General features: G+C 58.1%; 1 protein-coding gene across 1 annotated transcript; it reads left to right on the top strand.

Annotated features, from left to right (window-relative positions):
* Positions 1–5,613: 5,613 nt before the first annotated feature.
* LOC109261131 (tubulin polymerization-promoting protein-like) lies at positions 5,614–19,442 on the top strand. Its single transcript, XM_019439673.2, has 3 exons — positions 5,614–5,822; positions 18,191–18,344; positions 18,514–19,442. Exons 1-3 carry the CDS (start codon positions 5,614–5,616, stop codon positions 18,706–18,708), a joined length of 558 nt encoding a protein of 185 aa, XP_019295218.2. The 3' UTR covers positions 18,709–19,442.
* The last annotated feature ends 31 nt before the right edge of the window (positions 19,443–19,473 follow it).

Consider the following 19,473-nt stretch of genomic DNA (forward strand, 5'->3'; position numbering starts at 1 on the left):
GAAAGACAGCAAGCAAGGGAGGGGCAGAGAGAAGGAGAGAGAGAGAGAGAGAGAGAGAATCCCAAGCAGGCCCCATGCCACCAGCACAGGGCCTGATATGGGTCTTGAACTCAGAAACAGTGAGATCATGACCTGAGCCCAAACCAAGAATCAGACGCTTAACCCACTGAACCCCCTAGGCGCCCCAGGGCTTCTGGCTTTATGGTGAACTTTTCACCACAAGATAATTAGTGCTCTCATGAAAATGTAATTTCATTGCATCCTGGATTCATACAAAGTGAGAAAATCCACACAACACTGGAGAACAAAAGTGAGCTGATAGGTAGGTGGTCCAGGGCCAGGGGCTCCTTTGAAACCAGGCCTTGATCCAGAAGCCAGGAACAGAGCTGGGGGCAAGGATCCGGGATGAATCCAGTCTCAGGCAAAAATAAACTGAGCTAAACTGGCCCAAGTTAAGAAGCTAGATTTTCAGAGCTTGAGATCAGTCCAGATAAGCTCACAACCAAAGATCACAAACCATCACACATGAGAGAGCCAAGAAACAGTAAAAGAGAATTCAGACCCCCAGAAACCTCAAGGACTAGAAATACGGGATATTAAGGAGGATGCACAAGATATTTTAACGTTGGGGCGCGTGGGTGGCTCAGTCGGTTGGGCGACTGACTGCGGCTCTGGTCACGATCTCACGGCTCGTGAGTTCGAGCCCCACATCGGGCTCTGTGCTGACAGCTCGGAGCCTGGAGTCTGCTTCAGATTCTGTGTGTCTGTCTCTGCCCCTCCCCTGCTCACGCTCTCTGTCTCTCAAGAATCAATGTTAAAAAAATTTTTTTTAAACCAAAATATTTTAATGTGAAACAGAATGACAATAAGTAAGCAAGGAGAGGATGTTCTAAATGATCAGGAAGGTACGTAAAAAGACCGAAAAGAATTTTTAGAAATAAAAAATATACTTGTTAAAACTTGGATAAATTAAACACCAGATTAAACATAGCCAAAGAGAGAGTTCTTGAACTGGAAAGTAATCTGAAGAAGTTGTCGGAATGTGGATGCAGCCGTGAGGGCCACGTGGAGGGAGGGCTGGCAGGTGCGGAGGGCAGGTGGGCCTCAGACGCGTCCATAAAGCCCACGAGAAGGGACTTACTGTAGTGGCCGGGTCTCCCAGGACTCACAAAACACGTGCCAGTGGCTTCTTGTCCAGCCAGCTGCACAGGTGAGGAGATCTACACCTCGACCTCCTGTACGGAAGCATGGGGCACCGGAGACACTCTGACCTTAAGGACAGCCAGAGGAAAGACCACCAACAGAGGAAGAGCAGACAGACAGCAGACATTCTGGCCGTAAGGACAGAGGGAGGAAACAACTTCCACAAAGCGTGACAGAAAAGTCACATACCCAGAAGTGCTACACGTAGGAAAAAGTAAAAACACATTTGTAGATGACAGAGAACTGTGCTTACTACCACCAAACACATAGTGCTGTGACTGGAGAAGGCAGAAGGGAGAGAAGTGCGCGAAGCAAACATGGACAGGAGGCACGGGGAACAGGTGTGACATTCACCCTGACCCTCTCGTGCTTCCTGTCAGCTCACCAGGTTTTCACAGAGTAAAGACACAGATTTGGACGACACAAGTAACGAGCCTGATTCACGGGATGGCTGCGGACCCCAGGCTCACTTGTTGGGAGGTGTGTGTTCTCCCGGGGCTCGTGGACCTTTTCTAGAAACGGAGCTTGGGCTGCCCTGCCTCACCTCAGCACCCTTCACCCAGGGACCCTCGGCGTGCCGCCCCCTCTGTTCCTCTGCCCCTTCACACTGTGCCGGTCTTCCGGCTGTTCCTGTCCCTTCCTGCTCACTGCCAGCAGCATTCCCCTTGTGGTCCTTATGGTTGGGGAGCATCCAGCCTCTTGCGTCTGTGGGTTATAGTTTACCTCAAACTTGGAAACATTTGGCCATTATTTTTCTAACACCTTTTCTGCACCCTTGTCCCAAGTATTCTCTCTGCTTTTGGGGGGACCCCAATTAAGCACACAGTAGGCTACCTAAAGCTGTCCCACAGATCACTGACGATCCGGGTTTTCTAATTCTCTTCTTCCTGTTTCACTTTGGGTAGCTTCTGTTGCTACATTTGTTCCGTGCCTAATCTGCCATTGGCCTGTCCAGGGTATTTTCCATGTCACACACTGTAGTTTTTCAGTCCTACTAATTCAGTCTGTGGTGCTGCTGTGACTCCCATGTCTCAACTTAAATTTCAGGCCCTGTGGAATGCAGTTAGCTGTGCTAATACCTCGTATCAGTCCTGGGTCAGTCCCAGATGACTGGTCTTGTCACATGGATCTGATTTTCCTGCTGGTTTGCACCCCTGGTACTGCTACATGGAATCATTATGTTCACCTTTTGGGGTGCTGAGTATTCCTGTATTTTTATGAATATTCTTGAAATTTTTTCCGAGATACAGTTAAAGACTTTGATCTTTGTGTCTTGGTTGGGGCTAATAGTCCCCCACTAAGTTGTCTCCTTCCCCTGTTGCCTCAGTCGGCACTCCACGGATGCTGAGTCTTGAGCTCGGCCTCCACACTTGCTGCACACGCTGGCCAGACCCAGCTGCATTCTCACGGGCTCCTGCGGGGCTCTGGGTCCATCTTTGAGTTCTGTCACCCTGCATGGCGCTTGGAGGCTACTACCCAGGCACTTGCTGGGGACCCTGCCACTCAGGGGTCCTGTGCTTTGCTGCCTTTGCTCCATGTGAGAGAGCACACCTAACTTCTGTCACTCTGCCTCATCTGGACGCGAAAAACTGTAACAATGGGACAGATGGTACGTGCTGCTGCACAAAGGCCCATTTTCCTCTGCAAAAGCAGAAAATGCAATCATGGAAGCAGAGTCTGCCGGACCTTAAAAGGCTCAGCTGCTGTGTCCCCAGGAGGTGGAGAGGCACTGGGATGAACCCAATCCCGGAACTCTCGAGGGGAGCACTGTGTCAGAGCAGAGGGCATGGCTGCGCTAACCAGGAGGTGCGCACGCGGTCCTGTGCATGGAACGCTGCAGAGGAACTCTGGCTTAGATTAACTGGGGGCAGATCTGGACCGTACTAAGGGACAGATTTTGTTACCATGTGGAGGCTTCCTGGGAGGCTGTGGCACCTCTCTGTCCCACGGCTGCCTTCTGACAGGTTTTCATGCACATGTGGGAGCAGCTCCTTGAAGGGCTTGGATCTCAGTGGTGGCAGATTGTTTCTGTTTTCATCACCCGATAACTTGGTGGTGGACCACGTCCTCCCAGAGGGGCAGCCAGAGAGCCACCTTGTTCACACGCCTCCTCTGGTGCACACTCCAGGCCCAGTTTTATGATTGCAAGGATAAATTCATAAGCTAAAAAAGCAAGTTTTGGGCTCCCTGGGTGGCTCAGTCAGTTGAGCATCCAACTGTTAATTTTGGCTCAGGTCATGATGTCACAATTCATGAGATCGAGCCCCGTATCGGGCTCTGCGCTGACGGTGCGGGGCCTGCTTGGGATTCTCTGTCTCCACCCCCCTCTCTCTCTGCCCCTTCCCACCTCTCTCTCTCAAACTAAATAAATTTGCATTTAAAAATAAAGATGAAAAGGCAAGTTTCTGAAGTAAGCATCACACGCACGGGCTGTGGGCGCCAGCCCTGCCCTATGCCTCTGTGTGTCCTCGTGTCAACTACCCAACCTCTCTGAGTCCCAAGAGTTGCCTGGCAGCAGGACTGCAGTCAGGGCTGTGTGTGCTGAGGACCCCAAGGAGGACCCTGAGCTCTGTTCAATACACTGTTGTTGCCATCTTGGGGGTGCTACTAACTTTTACACAAGGGGCCCCAAGTTTGAATTCTGACCAGGCCCCGTATGTATAGCTGGCCCTGACAGTGATGCTGTCTCCACCCTCCAGAAGCAGGGCGCCAGCCAGCCTGAAATGTGGGGGCAGGACCTCCGCGGGCTGTGACTCTGCCCATCTGGCCCTGAGGGTGTCCCCATCTCCCGAGGCCTTGCCTCTCCTTCCCAGGGAAAATGCTCCTTGAACATTTATGCTCCTGAAACCTGGTGCCCACCTCCGTTGGCAGATTACCCTGTGTCTATGTCAGAGCTCTAACAGGTCTTGCAAAATGGATTCAACGGTCACCTTTGGCTGATACGACAGTGGGAACATAGTGTGCAATGTTTTTCTTTCTTCCTCTTGCATCATTAGTAGTGATGTCCAGGAGAAAGCAGTGCTCAGGCCTGAGTGGGATGCAGTGAAGACGCTGTCCAGCTCCGACCTGAACAAACAGAACCCTGAGTCTCAACGAACAGACCTCTAGACGGTCGCCCATCTTCTACCAGTTTGTAGCAGAAGTAGAAACTAGAGGGTTGAAAGGAGGCATGTGGAACCCAGGACCTCTGTGGGGCTGGGGTGGGGCTGAGCCCCTAGGGCTGCCTGTCCCTGGCTCCCAAAATGTCAGGAAAAGCACGTCCTCCCCACCGTGGCCTAGTGGTCTGCGGCAGAGCCTGCACCATAGCCCCCTCTCTGGTTCGTGAGCTGCCTGTGCAGGCTCTGAGCAGGCTGGAATCTCTGAGGTGAGCCCCAAAGCTGCATCCCACCTGCAGAGTCTGGCACTTGTGATTCATGGGGCTCTGAGAGCAGGGCAGAGTCTAGAGGGGGTGTATGTGTGTGTGTGTGTGTGGGGGGGGGTGTCTCTGCAGCTGGGAGAGTTAAGGACAGAGCCTGGGTGGGGGCGGGGGTCTGGTGCCAGATGGACCAAGGACAGAGACTGGGTGGGCATGTGGGTGGGGGTTCTGTAGCCAGGAGGGGAGGGCAGAACCTGGGATAGTGGTTCCTTGGCGAGGTCCAAGGGAGCCACAGCAATGAAACTGGAAGAAGGGTCACACCCCGCCCCCCCGACCGGCCTTCTCTTCTGGAGGGTGTCCTGCAGGACAGACAGGGAGACCCTTACCCCAAGCCCCAGCACTGAGCAAGTGGGGCCAGCCTGGAGGGGAAGGGCAGCAGGCCTCAGCCAGAAAAGAGGAGACATTGGAAGATTTCCGGATCTGCGTGCGCAGGTAGGCAGGACGGGCCCACCTCGAGCGCAGGAAGAAAAGGGTCTCCTGGCTGCGCTGGGAATGCAACCGCTGCTTGTCCCTGGGAGGGCGGCCCTGGCTGCACCGGGGCCCAGCATGGCCTGACCGCACCCAGGCGCGGCTGCACGTTCCGGCTGCTCCCAATCTCCGGGACGAGGCCCATTCCCCGCCGGCCCTCCCTGCGCCCCCTGCGTGAGGTCCCAGCCCGCACCCCCGACCCCGACCCCACTCCACATTGGGCCACCTCGTTGGCCCGAGTCTCCGCGGAGAGGCCAGCGCCCCGCCGTCCCCCCGCCCCTCGCCGGAGGCCCGTCCGCTCCCGTGCTGTCTGCCGTGGGGATGCGGGCGAGCCTCCCGAGGTCCCGGAGGGCCAGGTGCGGCCGCCCCTAGCCCACCGCCCCGGGCTCGCCTCCTTTGCGGGGTTCCCACGCCCCTGCGCCGCGCCGGCCTTGTAAGGCAGACCGCGCTGCCACATACCTCCGTGCACCCCGCGCGTTCCCCGGGCCAGGAGGGGCCGGGAGTGTGGCAGGGCCGGGGACGGGCCAATGAGCGTGCGGGGCGGGCCGGGCCGGGGGCGGGACAATGAGCGCGTGGGGCGTGGCGGGCCAATGAGCGCGCGGTGCGTGGCGGGCCATCGGGGCGCGCGGTGCAGGGCTGGCGAGCCCGGGGCGGCGGGGGTGCGGGAGCTCGCCGAACACCCGGTCGCCCGCGGCCGAGTCGCGGAGGCGCTCGCTGCAGTGGCCGCATCTCCGAGGTAAGCGTCCGCAGAGCTAGGTCCCGGGCGCTGGACGCAGGACCACCCACTCCGCCCGGGCCCGCCCCGCCTGCCACCTGCGCCCTCCACGCCCCCTCCTGGCTGCGGCCCCCTGCGTCCCTGCGCCCCCATCCCAAGCCCTGGGCTGCCTGGCGGTCGGTGCTGCGCGCTGAGGCCCCCGGGGGCTGCGTCGGGGGCGTGGGTCCGGGGGCGCGAGGGGCGCGGGCGGGGGCGACCGCGCCGCAAGGGACAGGTGGTTGGTGCGTGGGCCCCGGATGAGGCGCTGAGGCCTGTCTGGGCGGCAGCGCTTCACGCGACGAAGCCACGCCCCGCCCCCCCCCCCCCCCCCCCCTCCGGGCAGCCCCTTTCCCCGCCGCCGCAGCCGCCGCTGCTGCCTCCCCACGTCCCGCTACGGGGACGCCCGGGCCTGAGGTGGTCGCCGCCGGCAAGACCGAAGGGAATTAGGACTTAGAGGGTGTGTGATGAAGCCAGTGCCCTGCAGCCCCAATTCCGGGAGACCCGGGGCCACGCAGAGAGCTCAGAGTGAGCGTGGTCCCTTGACAAAGACCGCGCCGCCCCCTCGGGGTCCTAGGCCCCTCTCTGGTCATATTTGCTTCACCATTATCATGCCAGGTGACAGTGTCTGCCGCTCACTGTGCGACTCCAGCAGCCTCCACGGGGGGTGACACATTCACTTATCGCCTGTGAGCACAGAACCTGGCAGTCAGGATGAAGAGATCCGCTGCCAGTAGGTTTGCTCACACACCTCTGGGGAGCAGTGCCCCACCTGTGCAGCAGGACCAGAGAAACCCTTTATTCTGCGGTTTCAGTTACACAAATGCAGCCTCGAAATGAGCTGGGGAGAAAATCCATTCCTGCCACTCTGCTCATGACTATTTCGACAGGCGTTTGGTGTCTCTGAAGATGAGACACCGTTTAGGGTAAGCTGACAGTGTGGCCATCTATCTGCGTATTTAGTGGTTAATTTACCTGGCATTTTTTGGATACCGGCAGGGTCTCGGCAGGGTCTCGGGGACGCTGGATAAAGGACCCAGCTCCCATGTCCCACTCTGCAGGCCTGTCCTGACTCCCCATGGCCAGCCTCTCAGGGAGGACCCAATGGAGGTGGGGGAGAGGGGGGGGCGGGGGGAGCTCTGCACAATCCAGGGCAGCCCCGCACTCCTAGGAGGTGATTGGTAAAGGCCAATCTGGATCCTGAGTGCCCTGGGACCACAGAGGCTTGGAGTGATGGGGAGAGAGCTTGGAACAAGCAGGAAATGGGGGTGGGGCAGCGAAACAGCGGCTTGACTGATGCCTTAATTAAGCTGGATTCTGTGACCCTGTCTCTGGTACCAGCCACTCTTCCCATCACATGGTCCAAATCACAGGGCTCCTCGAGGGTTCTGGGGGGAGGGGTGCTGGTGAATTTGTCTGCAAATTGCCTGCGGTAGGAGGGTATGTGCATTCTCCTGGCGGAAGGGTCTGCCGCTTTCCTGATTTCCAGAGGGTTCCATGAGTCAGAAAGGTACCATAACTTAAGTGCTACATTAGAAAATCCCTCTCCGTGAGTACAGAAGGATGAAGTGATGGAGATCATGGGAAGTTCTCTTGGCTGTATTCTTATCTCCCTGGTGCTGTTTGGCTCCTCTTCCCGAATCCTTTGAAGTCTCAGTAAATAACTGTTGTAAAAGTGTATACAAGGTTATAAATACTCATGGTGGAAAATGTGTAAATCACAGGAGAATTTAAAGAAAATTAAATCACTCATCACTGCTTGAGGATGCAGAGAAGGCTTTTAGCAGCCAGACGGTCCTCAGGGCCGCAGAGTGCTCCAGGCAGGAGAGACTGAGAATGAAAAGCTTCCTCTGGGAGAGGCTGCGCTGCCTGGAAGCCAGGCCTATTTATAGCTGGTGATGTTGCTGGTGAGGCAGGAGGAGCATGTCTGGGGATCTTGGGACCACAAGGCAAGGGCCCTGCTGCACCTTGAAGTGTCAGGTCCTCTCTGGGCTCAGCGTGGCTCCAGCTGGAGGGCGGTGGGGGCGGGGCGGTGTGCCCCTGAGCCCACAGACCCTGGACCTGGCAGACACTTGCCTGTGTGTAAGCAGCAGCCTTACCTCAAGGGGGTGGGGGGATGGAGCGCACCTGCACCTGGGGCTCAGACGTGGTCTCCAGCCTTTCTGGGTGAGGACAGAGCCCTGGTGTCTGCCCTCAGCAGTGCGTCTTCAGGGGGACCCTTTGCAGCAGCGGAGAGTGCGGGGTGCGGGGTTGGCCCTGCTGGGGCCTCGGGTGAGGGTGCGGCCCTGTGTGAGCCCCAGGAGCGGCCTGTGGGGGGGGGGGCTGCTCCTCCCTCCTCCCCACCTCTCATCTGATGTGGGGTGTCAGTCTGCTTCCAAGCTCCTTATTCCCTGGAACTGTGCAATAGCACAGGACGGCCGTCAGCCGGGAGGTGTAATTTAGCATTCAAACACAGGACCTTCTTGGTGAAGAGTCTAAAGTCTTGCATAGAGTGTAAGGCAGTGACAGTTTTCTGCCTTCCCAGCCTTCGCCCCCAGCCCTCGCTTCTCTCAGCAGGGGGACCTGCCAGCCGGTCCTGGGAGGAGCACGTTCACACCGACTTTTTCTTGTTTTTAATTAGGTTTGTGGTGAGGAATGATGGATTCTTACCTTTGCTCAAGCCTAGATGTTAAAACCACCTGGAGCCTTTTCCACTCCTCCTGCTGCCTCTGTGGTGGGGCGCACCCATGTGTCCCCAGCGTATGTCCCTGTGTGTCCCCACGTGTCCCTGCATGTCTCCAGCATGTCCCCAGGGTGCCTGTGTCTCTGGTTCTCTTGGCATAAGTGCAGTGCCCCCGCGTGGGCTCCGTGTGACCTCCGGCCCTGAGCCACGTTTCCCCAGATCTCTCCCTGTCACACCTGTGTGACTGCATGTCTGCTGAGCACCTGCCAGGTGGGAAGCCCCACTGCACTGGGGACAATACCCAGCAGCCGGTGCCCCCGGGTCACCTCGTGCAGTCCCCACATGCCCCGCTGTCTCACCTGCACAGGGGGGTGGGGGGGGGAGGGGGCGCCAGGTGGGCAGGGTGTGGGGCGTGCAGTGCAGGTGTGGGTCTGGGCCCAGAACCGACGTTAAGTCAGGTTAAGTCAGGTGCTCCTCGAGTGTGCCTGCGGCGCTGCGTCACAAGCTGTCTGTAGAAAGCCCACCCACACCCTCCTTCTCCATCCAGGTGTACGCACTTCGTGCACTCACTGACCCTTGACCCCGCTCCCGTCATTTAATACCGTAGGACAGACTGTCCCCAAACCAGGGCTTTAAGACAGTGACCCCATTTGCTTTTGCTCATGACTCTGCCACCCAGCAGGGCTTGGCACGGACAGTGGTCCCCACCCCCTGACCTCGGCTAGGGGTTTGCTGGCCAGACAGGACCACCCGAGGCTGCCCTGCTTAGTTGAGTCTGGGTTGAGTGGCTGGCACGAGGCTCCCCTGTCTCTGTGTGGGGTCTCTCCAGAACGTTTGCCTGTCCCCTGAGGGAACAGGGGAGCCTGGTTCTTTGTCATTTGGCTGTGTCCCATGGTCCGGCCAGCTGGAAGGGCCCCTGGCTTGAGGGGCAGGAGCTGGTGGGTGGGAGACGCTCTAGGGTGGCCCCCTTCTCGGTGCTTCGGAGGACCAGTTGTGGCAGCCCCTGGGGCCCCTGGCCCTGTGCCCCTCGGCCTTTGACGGCCCCTGGCCTGCTCCCTCAGGACTCGCTGCACCCTTTCCCTGGCAGCAGGTCGCATGTCTGTGGGTGGACGGCCCCCTCGGCCGCGCGGCCCGCTGCGCCCTGGTTCTGATTCCTGCTGCTTGGTCAGTTGTCCCCCGCGTCCTCGGGGTCTGAGGCTCCATTCTCCTGACACCCTGCAGGCCCTGCCCCACTGGGCCTTCCACCCTGGCAGGGGCCCCTGCCTGCTTCTCTGGACTTGCTGCCTTTTTCTCATTGAGTTGTAGGGTCCTTTGCGGGTTCTGGAGACAAGCCCATATTTGTATCTTCTCCTACCCCATGGCTTCCCTTTTCTCTCCATCGGTGATATTTTTTGATGAACAGAAGTTCTTGATTTCAGCCTGGTGCCATCCTAGAATTGTTTCCTTTAAGGGCAGTGATTTTTGAGGCTTGTGCAGTGGATCTTTCTCTATCCCCAGGACGTCAGATACCCTCAGCCCTCACCTTGGTGTGGATTTTGCCTTTCCTACTTCAGTCCTCGGAGCGCCTGAAGGGTGGTGTCGATGCCCCGTCTCCCCTGCGTCTGCCATTTACTGAAAATATGCTCCTCCCTTTTTTCTGCAGGGCCACCTTTTCTGCAGGTCACACACGTGTGCACATGTGTTTGGGCTCTGGCGTCCCTCCCATTGTTGATTCTGTCCCATTAGTGCTGTCTTTGCTTCCAGACCTTTCTCTTGAGTCTCCATGCCCGTGGAGCAAATCTTGTCCTTTTAAAATCACTGTGTATTCACAGCCCTTCTCCCAGCTCAGTGCATCTGGATACTAGACACAAAAGTTGTCGGAGTTTTTATCCAGATTAAGTTAAGGCTGGTTAAATTTAGGGACAGCTGACATCTTTCTGTATGTAGATTCCAACCCATGTTCATAACGTCATCATTTAGGCCTTTCGTTTCCTTCAGTGGCCGAGTTTTCTGTGTTGACTGTGTGTCCTCTGTGAGCGGTGTTCCTAGGAACTTGTATTTCTTCATATTTTAAATGTTGCATTTCTAAATGCTTTTTACTGTGCATCTTTGCTGTTATGCAGAAATGAAATGGCCTTTTGTGTGTTGACCACGTATCCAGAAACACCACTAGACTCACTTATTGATGCTAATAATCGTCCTGGGATCCCTTTGGGTTTGGTGTGTGCACAACCCTAGAAACTGCAGATGATGAGTTTTTTTCCCTAACAATTTTTATATCTTCATTTCCTTTTCTTGCCTTACTGTACTGACATGGGGAATACAGTACTTGCCCAACTTAAAAACAAACGCTTTCAATATTTCAAGTGTGGCAGCATTTTTCAGTTTTTTTCAAGTGGCCCTTTTTCTCAGATTAAGGAGTTTCCTCTTTTTTTGATTTACTAAGAATTCGCATGATGCATAGATGCTGACTTCTGTCAGATGCTCTCCCTGCGTTTATGACGGTGGCATTAGTATGACAGGATTCTGTTGGTTAATGTTTTGTTTAGGATTGTGAAGGACAGTTTTTGTATCCATGGGCAGCTCCTCAGGTCTGCCTGCGGTGTGGAGTGACTCTGGCTCCCACCGAGGCTGGGACCTGGCTGCCTTGCCCCTGCAGCAGGGCTGTGTAGGACCCGCCCCCACCCCCACACTTGTCATTGGGTTCAGGGCCGCCAGGCAAATCAGACCTCGCCTTGATACCTTCAGCTTGATGACACCTGCAAAGACCCTTTCTCCAAACAAGGTCACATTCACAGTTCTGGGGGTTAGGATGTGGCCGTTCCTTTCTCGGGGCCACCTTTCAGCCCACTCCACTTGCCCTCAGGCTGCCTGCAGGCGCTGACAGAGACCCCTGGCCGTGCACTTGTGGGGCCAGGCGCTGGGTGACTGAGCGGCTAGAAGTTTCCACCTGTGTCCTCATCCAGCCCGTAGGGCACCACCTGCCCGGGGACATCTGTCCGGGAGCCTCAAGTCTCCCTCCGGTTCAGCCCACCAAGACCAGAGTGTAAAGTGTGGGAAACGCGGCACCCGCACCCTCAGGGCTTCAGTGTTTTCTGTGTCATGGCTGGGACTTGTGGGCAGAGCATCTTAGGACAGGTCTTAGAGAACCTGTGGCCCAGACGGTGAGCCACGGGCTAGTGTGGGCCTGGGCAGCCATCTCAGAGCCAGGGGGCCCCAGAGGGCTCAGGTGGGCTGAACCCCCTTCTCCTCTGTCCCTGCTGGTAACCCGGGGCCACCCTCCCATGCCACTCTGCTCTCCTTGGTTCTGAGGCCCTCTTTCGTGATTGGGGGTGTGCCGTGGTGCCCCTCATGCTGTGGTGTCCTCATGCCGAGGGTTCTTGCACAGAAATGAGGTCTCGGTCTGGACCCTGGGCCCCGGCGTCCCATCGGTGGGCCCAGCGACCATCCCAAGGGCTTCAGCACCTAGAGCTTTTGCTGGCCTGGGCCCAGGTGTCAAGATCCGGGAGAGGTGGGAGTGAACAGCAGGGACACTGAGCAGGGGCTCAGGGAGAGCCAGAGTGGCTTCCAGAAGCTTCCCTCTGATGCGCCTGCCCCCAGGAGCCCTATCCCCCTACAGGGCCTGTGGTGTCCCTCAGGGGCCCAGAGCCTGGTTCTCAATCCCACTTGCAACACAGTGTGTCCCGTGCAGACTCCACTGCACCCAGAGGGGCTGGCGCTGTGCCTTTAGCGGAAGAGGTTAAGGCAAGAGCCCAGAACAAGATCCTGCCTTTCGTGGGCGGGTACTTCTGGGAGCCGAGGGGCTTGGCGGGGTGAGCAGCCCCCACACAGGCCTGCGCAAATAGGGAATTCTCCCTGCACGCAAATAGGGAATTCTCCAGGGAACGCTATAGGTTCCAAGGCTTCAGGACACTCCAGCCCTGTTATTTAGCAAAGAATATCTGCCTCTTCTGGGTTTGTGGCCGCAGGGTGTCCCCGTGGAGGACACTGGCTCCCCCTGTTTCAGGGGCCTAGACTCACACCGCACCCCAGCAGCACGGGGAGGCCAGTGCAGGACACCTGGGTACCAGCTTGGCAGGACCTGGCTCCTTCAAGGACACCAACATGGAGTTTCAGGAGTCAGGACAGAGCCTGGGAAGTGTGCTGGGGGACTTGGGGTCACACTGGTGGGCTCTCCCCCCTCTCAGAGCGGGGGCCCAGGGGCAGGTGGGCAGGAGGAGGGGCTGGCATTTCTCAGAGAGGGTCTCTGGGAGGCTGCTCACCTCCAGGCCAGAGGTTCCCAGGGAGATGGGGCCAGAGGAGGGGCTCATGCAGCCCCCAGGAAGAATGACAGAAGCCAGCAGCATGTGGAGGACTGGGGGATGGGGGTCTGGGTGAGCTCTGGCTTCCCTGTGGCCTGTCCAGATTCCCAGACACATGTGTCCTGCCGGCCCCCACCTTACCCCACTCTGCACACCATCCCTGGTCTCCGATTCTAGTGTAAGTGCAGCTCTTCCACAGAGCCTGCGCACAGACACCTGGTCCTGCTCACAGACACACCTGGCTCTGTTCACAGACACACCTGGTCATGCTCACAGACACACCTGCTTCTGTTGCAGGAACATCACTAACAGGGAATTCCAGTGTTCCTGGTCAGGAATTCTGTGTGCTGATGTCCATGTGGCAGCTGACGGTGGTCTGTCGGGGTCTGTCCTGTGTCACCTTTTCTGTAAGTTTTGCTTTAGGCAGTCGAGGCTTAAGGAGGTTGTTTAAAAAAATTTCTTGCAGCTCCACACCGGGTCTCGACTGAACGCTATTGCTACCAAGACAAAGCCTTCTGGCACCCTCTCCGCCCCGAGGGGCAGACCTCGGTGGGTCTGAAATACTAATTAATCCAGACTCTGTGTGCTATCCTGCACAAATAGCACCCTGACAGCCCCATGTGGGGAGCCTGGACGACAGCGTCCCCTCAGTTAGGCCTGTGTGCTCGCGTGGGGTGCAGGTGGAGGGCCCGGCCGAGGGGGGCAGAGGGCGGCCTCCTGGCCCATGCATGTGCCTATTTTGGGGTTGCTGTGTGTTCAGAGTGAGGGGCCATGTTTGCTGCAACATGATGCTGGTGTCTGGGTCTCAGGTTAGGAAGAAGCACCTTGGTGGGGCTCCCTGGGACCTGTTGGCCACTGACCGGTTCCATTCTTGCCACACACCCTGTGGCCCCAGCCAGGACGTGGCCACGGCCCGGACATGGTGGGATTTGTCCGAGGCAGGAAGCGGGAATAACAGAGCTAAGCCTTCTCCACAGAACACAGTCCAGATGCTGCCCGCCGCCGGTCCAGCACGATTGTGGGGCAGGGGCATCCACGGGAGGTCTGGTTGAGGTTGGCAGGGCCCCGTGCGTGCGGACACATCCCAGAGACACCAGGGACAGGGGCTCCCCTGTGCTGGGTCTGCCCAGGGCCCACACTCTCCAGGCAGGGGGCAAGTGAGCGTGGGCATTTGGGGTCAGCGGCGGGGTCAGGATGGCCATGTGGCTGAGGCCTTCTCTGTGGGGGCCCTCTCCTGGCCTGAGGCCATGTAGGGCCTCCACGATGGGCAGCCTGGTGTGTCTGGAATTGGGGAGTTGCTGACACTTGGTCCCTTGCTGGGTTGATGTGGATGCTGGGTCTTAGCACACCTTTTGTCCTTTTAAGGTGACCTTCCCCAAATGCTCAGAAATGGTTTCAGTGACCTCAGTGGGTCTGTTTCATAGCCCATCCCCTGCCATAGCCACGATGGCAATTAGGGGTGCAGGTTGTGGGTGGGGGTGGTGGCTGGAGCCCCCAGGGACCCCGCCCCTGCCCCTCACAGGGCAAGCCCAGCCCCAGGCACCTGCATGAAGCAAGCACGCCAGGGTGGCTTTTTCCTACTTGGCCGGGAAGAGTCGGGGCCACAGCTGCCCCTTCAGGCAGGTCAGGGCCTCCCCGCGGCCCCTACAGCCCCACAGCATCATGGCTGTGCCCAGGCCCTGATAGGCGGGTGGATCAGCAGCAATGGGGAGCCCTGGGTAGGAGCAGGGCGGCCACTGTCTGCCAGGAAGGTCTGGCTTCAATTGGTCCTCCTTTTTCTGTTGTTTATTTTTTTTAAGAGAGAGGGCAAGAGCAAGCGAACGCAGGGGAGGGGCAGAGAGAGAGGACAGAGGGTCGGTAGCAGGCTCCGAGCTGTCAGCACAGACCCAAAGCCGGGCTTCGGGTACCGTTGAGACCATGACCTGAGCTAAAGTCAGACACTTGATGGACAGAGCCCCCCAGGCGTCCCACCGGCGGTCCTCCTTGGGCACAGCGTGCAGTTGGAGCTGCTGGTCTGGCCTGGGAACTGCCCCAGGTCAGGCATGATGTGAGGGCATCGCCGCTACATCACAGCCACAATGACAGCTCCCCCAGGAGCCCCCCACTCCTGCCAGCCCAAAGGAATTCCCCACAGGCCCCTCCTTCTCACTGAGCCTCATCAGGGCCTTAAGTGGCCCCTTGACACCCCACTTCCTGCCTGCACGGGCATCCTGGCCAGCCAGGCTGCCCTCTGGACAGGTCACCCAGGCCCCTGGCTTTGCTGCGGAGTGGGGCATGGGGGGCCAGTAGCTTCCTCCCACATGAATGCCAAGTTCTCCGTGATGACCCAGCATGCTGCCTGCCACCTCTTGGAGAGGTGTCCCTGGGAGTGCCATCGGTCTTGAATCATGGAGGTGCTGGCACATTTTGGCCTGAAGCCCGGGAGCTTTCCTGCTGTTGGCCCTGGAGGGACATACGCCTGTCTCTGGAGGGCTGCCCGGGCCCCCGCCAGCCCCAGTGTCCCCAGGTGACCTTTGGCACTGGCAGGGTTTAGCCCCCTGCCCACCCTGAGTTGGGTCTGGAGGCCTGGGGGACACAAGGCTTGGGAAGCAAAGTGAAACCCCAGCTCACGGGGCCTTGTGTGTGATCAGTGACCCCATTACTGCTGGGCGGGCCTGCAGGCAGGGCACTGGCCAGCCAGGCCTGGAGCTGGGAGAGGGGGTTTCAGTGTGGGGACACCCTCCAGTTCTGTGGACTCTGGAGAACAGGCTCACTCTGTGTCCAGAGAGCAGTGTAATGTGATCAGTGTCTCTGGGGAAGAGACGGGCATTGTCATTCTAGAACTCACTGTGCATTGCTCTCAGCAGCAGGGTGCCGGGTCCCCTGGGGAGAACTCCCTGATGGGCAATCACGCTGGGGACACTTGGGGACACCTGGCCCAGCCAGGTGGAGTGGGAGAGTCGGCCTTAGGCTCGTGTCCACCAGCTCTGAATGTGGCCCTCTGATGGGAGCCCCCGTCAGCCTTTCCCCCCACCCCCAGCTCAAGTGACTCCCACTGGTGGCGCCTGGTGCCGCGGTGCCCAGAGAGGGCTGCGTGCTCCGGCGGCCAGTCTCGGGGCTGGCCGTCAGGCCTGGTATCCACATGCCACCCGGGCAGGGCGTGAATAGGAGACAGGAGTGCCTTTGACGGCCCAGGACAAACAAACAGGGCCTTGGCCAGGCAGCAGGGCAGGGATCTCCATGTGGGGCGGCTGCTGTGAGAACCTTGCTGCCGAGGAACGTTTCCCCAGAGGCTGGGTGGGGGGGTCGAGGCCAACTGCTGCGGGGGCAGAGCCCACTGCCCACCACTGGGTCTGAGGAAGCCCTGCACCCACCAGGTCACCAGCCCCTGCTGTGCGGTCGTGGTCGGGACCAGCACCCGAGGACAGAAGGGGCATTTGTGTTCTGAGTGCAGGCCCCGTGGGGGCTCAGGCTTCCCAGCCCCGATCCCCGACTGTGGGCTGTGTCCCGTGTCTTCCGATGGGCACGTCAAGTGCCTCTGAGTCCCTGCGTGTGGTGTCCATCTGTTCACTGCTGAAGGACACCTGACTACATGGTTTACGTGGGACTATGGTGCGTCTGTCCTGTGTCGAGCCCAGACTTGGGGGCTCAGAGCCGTAACTGCCAAACTGCCTCCCCCGGTGGACGCCACGTCGGAGTGCCCAGCTGACCACATCCTCCCGGTGTGGCCATTTCACTGGCTTCAGCCACGCTGGCCGTCCAGTCTGGTAGGACTCGCCATGTGGGGTGGTGCTTTGTGTGCTCTGCGCGGGCCACCCAGGGGTCTTCCTGGACAGTGTCTGGTTCGGGTATTTTGCCCTGTTTTCTATGCGGGATTCTCCCTGTTGTTAAGTTTGAAAAGCTTTCTCTTTCAGGTGTCTGTTTGCCCGTATTTTCTCCCCATCTGTGGCTCATTTTGTATTCCTCAAAACAGCATCTTTTCAAGGGCGTGGTGTTTTAAATTTCGGTGCATTCCAATTCCTTGTCTCTTTTATGGACTTTTTTGGTGTTGTTTCTAAGAAATCTTTGCTTCACCCAAGATCACAAAGTTTTTCTCTTAGGTATTCTTCCAGAAGTTTATAGTTCTAGGTTTTGTGCTGAACTTAGGACGATGGCCCATTTTGAGTGAGTCTCTGTAGGCACTTCGAGGCACAGTGCAGGGCTGGGTCCCCGCTGTACCAGCATCAGCTGTTTAGAGACGGCCCTTTCTCTGCTGGGCTGCCTTTCTTTGCTCTTCCGTGGAAACCCTCGTGTGGGTCTGTCCCTGTGCCTTCGTGGTTATTGTGGCTGTTCTGGGCCATCTGCTCGTGGACATCTGCAGGGCCGTCCCACTCAGGCCTCTGCACCCACAGGGTGTCCCTGAGTGGCAGGGAGCCGCCCCCACAGGACCTCTTGTTCTAAAACCCTGACAACTCACTCCATGGATTAGCAGGAGAGATCCAGTCAAAGTGGTAAAAATGGTTTTTTAGTAAAAATTATAAAAAGTGCACAGTTTAGAATCTTCCTGAAATTTTGTGAGTGGCCTGCAGCAAGGAGTGAATAGGGCTGCATCTGCCCCTAGCCACCTTGTGCCCCTTAGGCAGGTGGCTTTCAGGTGGGGGCAGTGGGGGTCCTGGGAGGAGGGACAGGCCCTGGGACCACTTTGCCGGGCGTATTGGTGAGGCCGCCGCCCGACCCCGTCCCTGTATGATGACAGGGACATCGGGCCATGGTGGCCCCAGGCAGGACTTGGCCTCTGTGTGGTTCAGATGGGACGAGCTTCTTGACCTGACTTTTTCCCTCCTTCTCTGAGTGGACGCCACACACGCCCCATTTTAGAACCAGACAGCAGCTTTGTTTTAATGTCCAGTTGTTCATAAAGGATATAGTTCCTTTAAGCTTTTTTCCAAGACAATTTGTATTTGCTGCCGTTGCCCATGGCGGCCGACTGTTGGGCAAAAACAGTGCACACCAGGGCGGGGGAGGGGCATATTCTGTATTTTAACGTTAGACTTGATTTCTGCTGTGGGAGAGAGGTGGGGGTTCCCCAAGGCCACTGGGCCCCCACCAGGTTCCTGGGTAGGGATCCCCTGATGTCACTGGTCCCTGGGTGGGGGGAGGGTTACCCTGATGTCACTGGGTGCCCAGACAGGGGCAGGGGTCCCCCGATGTCACCAGGTCCCTGGGAGGTAGTCTCCCGATGTCATCAGGTCCCTGGGCAGGGCCAGGGTTTCCCCAATGTCACCTGGTCCCCGAGCAGGGGGTCTCCTGATGCCACCAGGTCCCTGGGAAGGGGTCCCCTGACATCACCTGGTCCCCGGATGTCAGCAGGTTCTGGGGGCACTACTTGGTGGGGCTGTGAGTTATGGAGGGGAGTGGCCCTGGCCTGGGCCCTGAGCGCTCTCCTCCCTCAGAGGGAAATCCTGCTGGACCATCACGTTCGAGCAGTTCAAGGAGGCGTTTGAAGAGCTCTCCAAGAAGAGATTCAAAGACAAGAGCAGCGAGGGGGCCGTCCGTGAGGTGCACAGGCTCATTGAGGGCAAGGCCCCCATCATCTCAGGGGTGATGGTGAGCATGGCTAGCAGGGACTCCCTGGAGGGCAGCAGCCCATGGGGTCTGGGGTGGGACAGGGGACGTGTTACTCCGTGGGGGTGTGCCGACCCAGCTGCCGACAGCCTCACGTGCTCACTTGGCCCCTTGCGCTCACACGGGCGCGCCCCATTCTCTCCCTCTACAGAAGGCCATCTCGTCGCCCACTGTGTCCCAGCTCACGGACACGACCAAGTTCACGGGCTCCCACAAGGAACGCTTCGACCCATCAGGCAAGGGCAAAAGCAAGGTGGGCCGTGTGGACCTGGTGGATGAGTCAGGCTACGTACCGGGCTATAAGCACGCGGGCACCTATGACCAGAAGGTACAGGGTGGCAAGTAGCCAGCCCAGGAGCAGCCCTTCCCGCTGGGGCCCGTGCCACCTCACACTTCATTACATTCCCTTGCTCCCTGGGGAAGAACTCAAGGCTGGGGCCCCGGGGGACCGTGGGGGTGGCAGTCAGGCCTCCCCCTGCTTGCGGCCTGGCGTGCTTCTCTCTGACCCCCAAGTGAGGCCCCGAAATCACTGACCATTTCTAACACACCTGCCGCGTCCAGTGCTGGCCGACAACAAATGGCCTTTTTCAGAGCGTCTCCTGGGACCAGACCACACTAACTACCTGGCTTACAGGCGAAAAGTCCATTTTAAAGGGGCCGGTGGGCCACAAGGGGTGAGTGGGACAGACCCTGTCAGAAGCTGGCCCCCTGCTGACCTGCAAACCCCTCCCTGGAACCTTGAGGGCAGCACAAGCTAACGCACTAACCAGCAGCACCAAGAAGACAGAAGTGAGCTGCTAACAGGACATCATGAAGGTGTGGGGAGGTGGGACAGGTGCTTGCATGTGCACACACACTCACACATACCTACATGTGATGTGTGTGCTTGCACACACACACATGCTCACACACACACACGCACACACGTTGTGGAGCTGGAGGAAGGTGAGCCAGTGGAAGGGGCTCCTCAGTGGACCAGAGGAACACGGTCTGAAGTTGTCAAAATGGAAACCAAGGACAAGACCGTTCACTTTATTGTGTTTTTCTAAGAATAAACTGGAAATGTATTTGTTCCCAGAATGGTTCAGCAAAGACAGAATACCATTTCTGC

The sequence above is a fragment of the Panthera pardus genome, unplaced genomic scaffold (genome assembly GCF_024362965.1).
Source record: "Panthera pardus isolate Hobbes unplaced genomic scaffold, ASM2436296v1 HiC_scaffold_296, whole genome shotgun sequence".
NCBI classification, from domain to species: domain Eukaryota; kingdom Metazoa; phylum Chordata; class Mammalia; order Carnivora; family Felidae; genus Panthera; species Panthera pardus.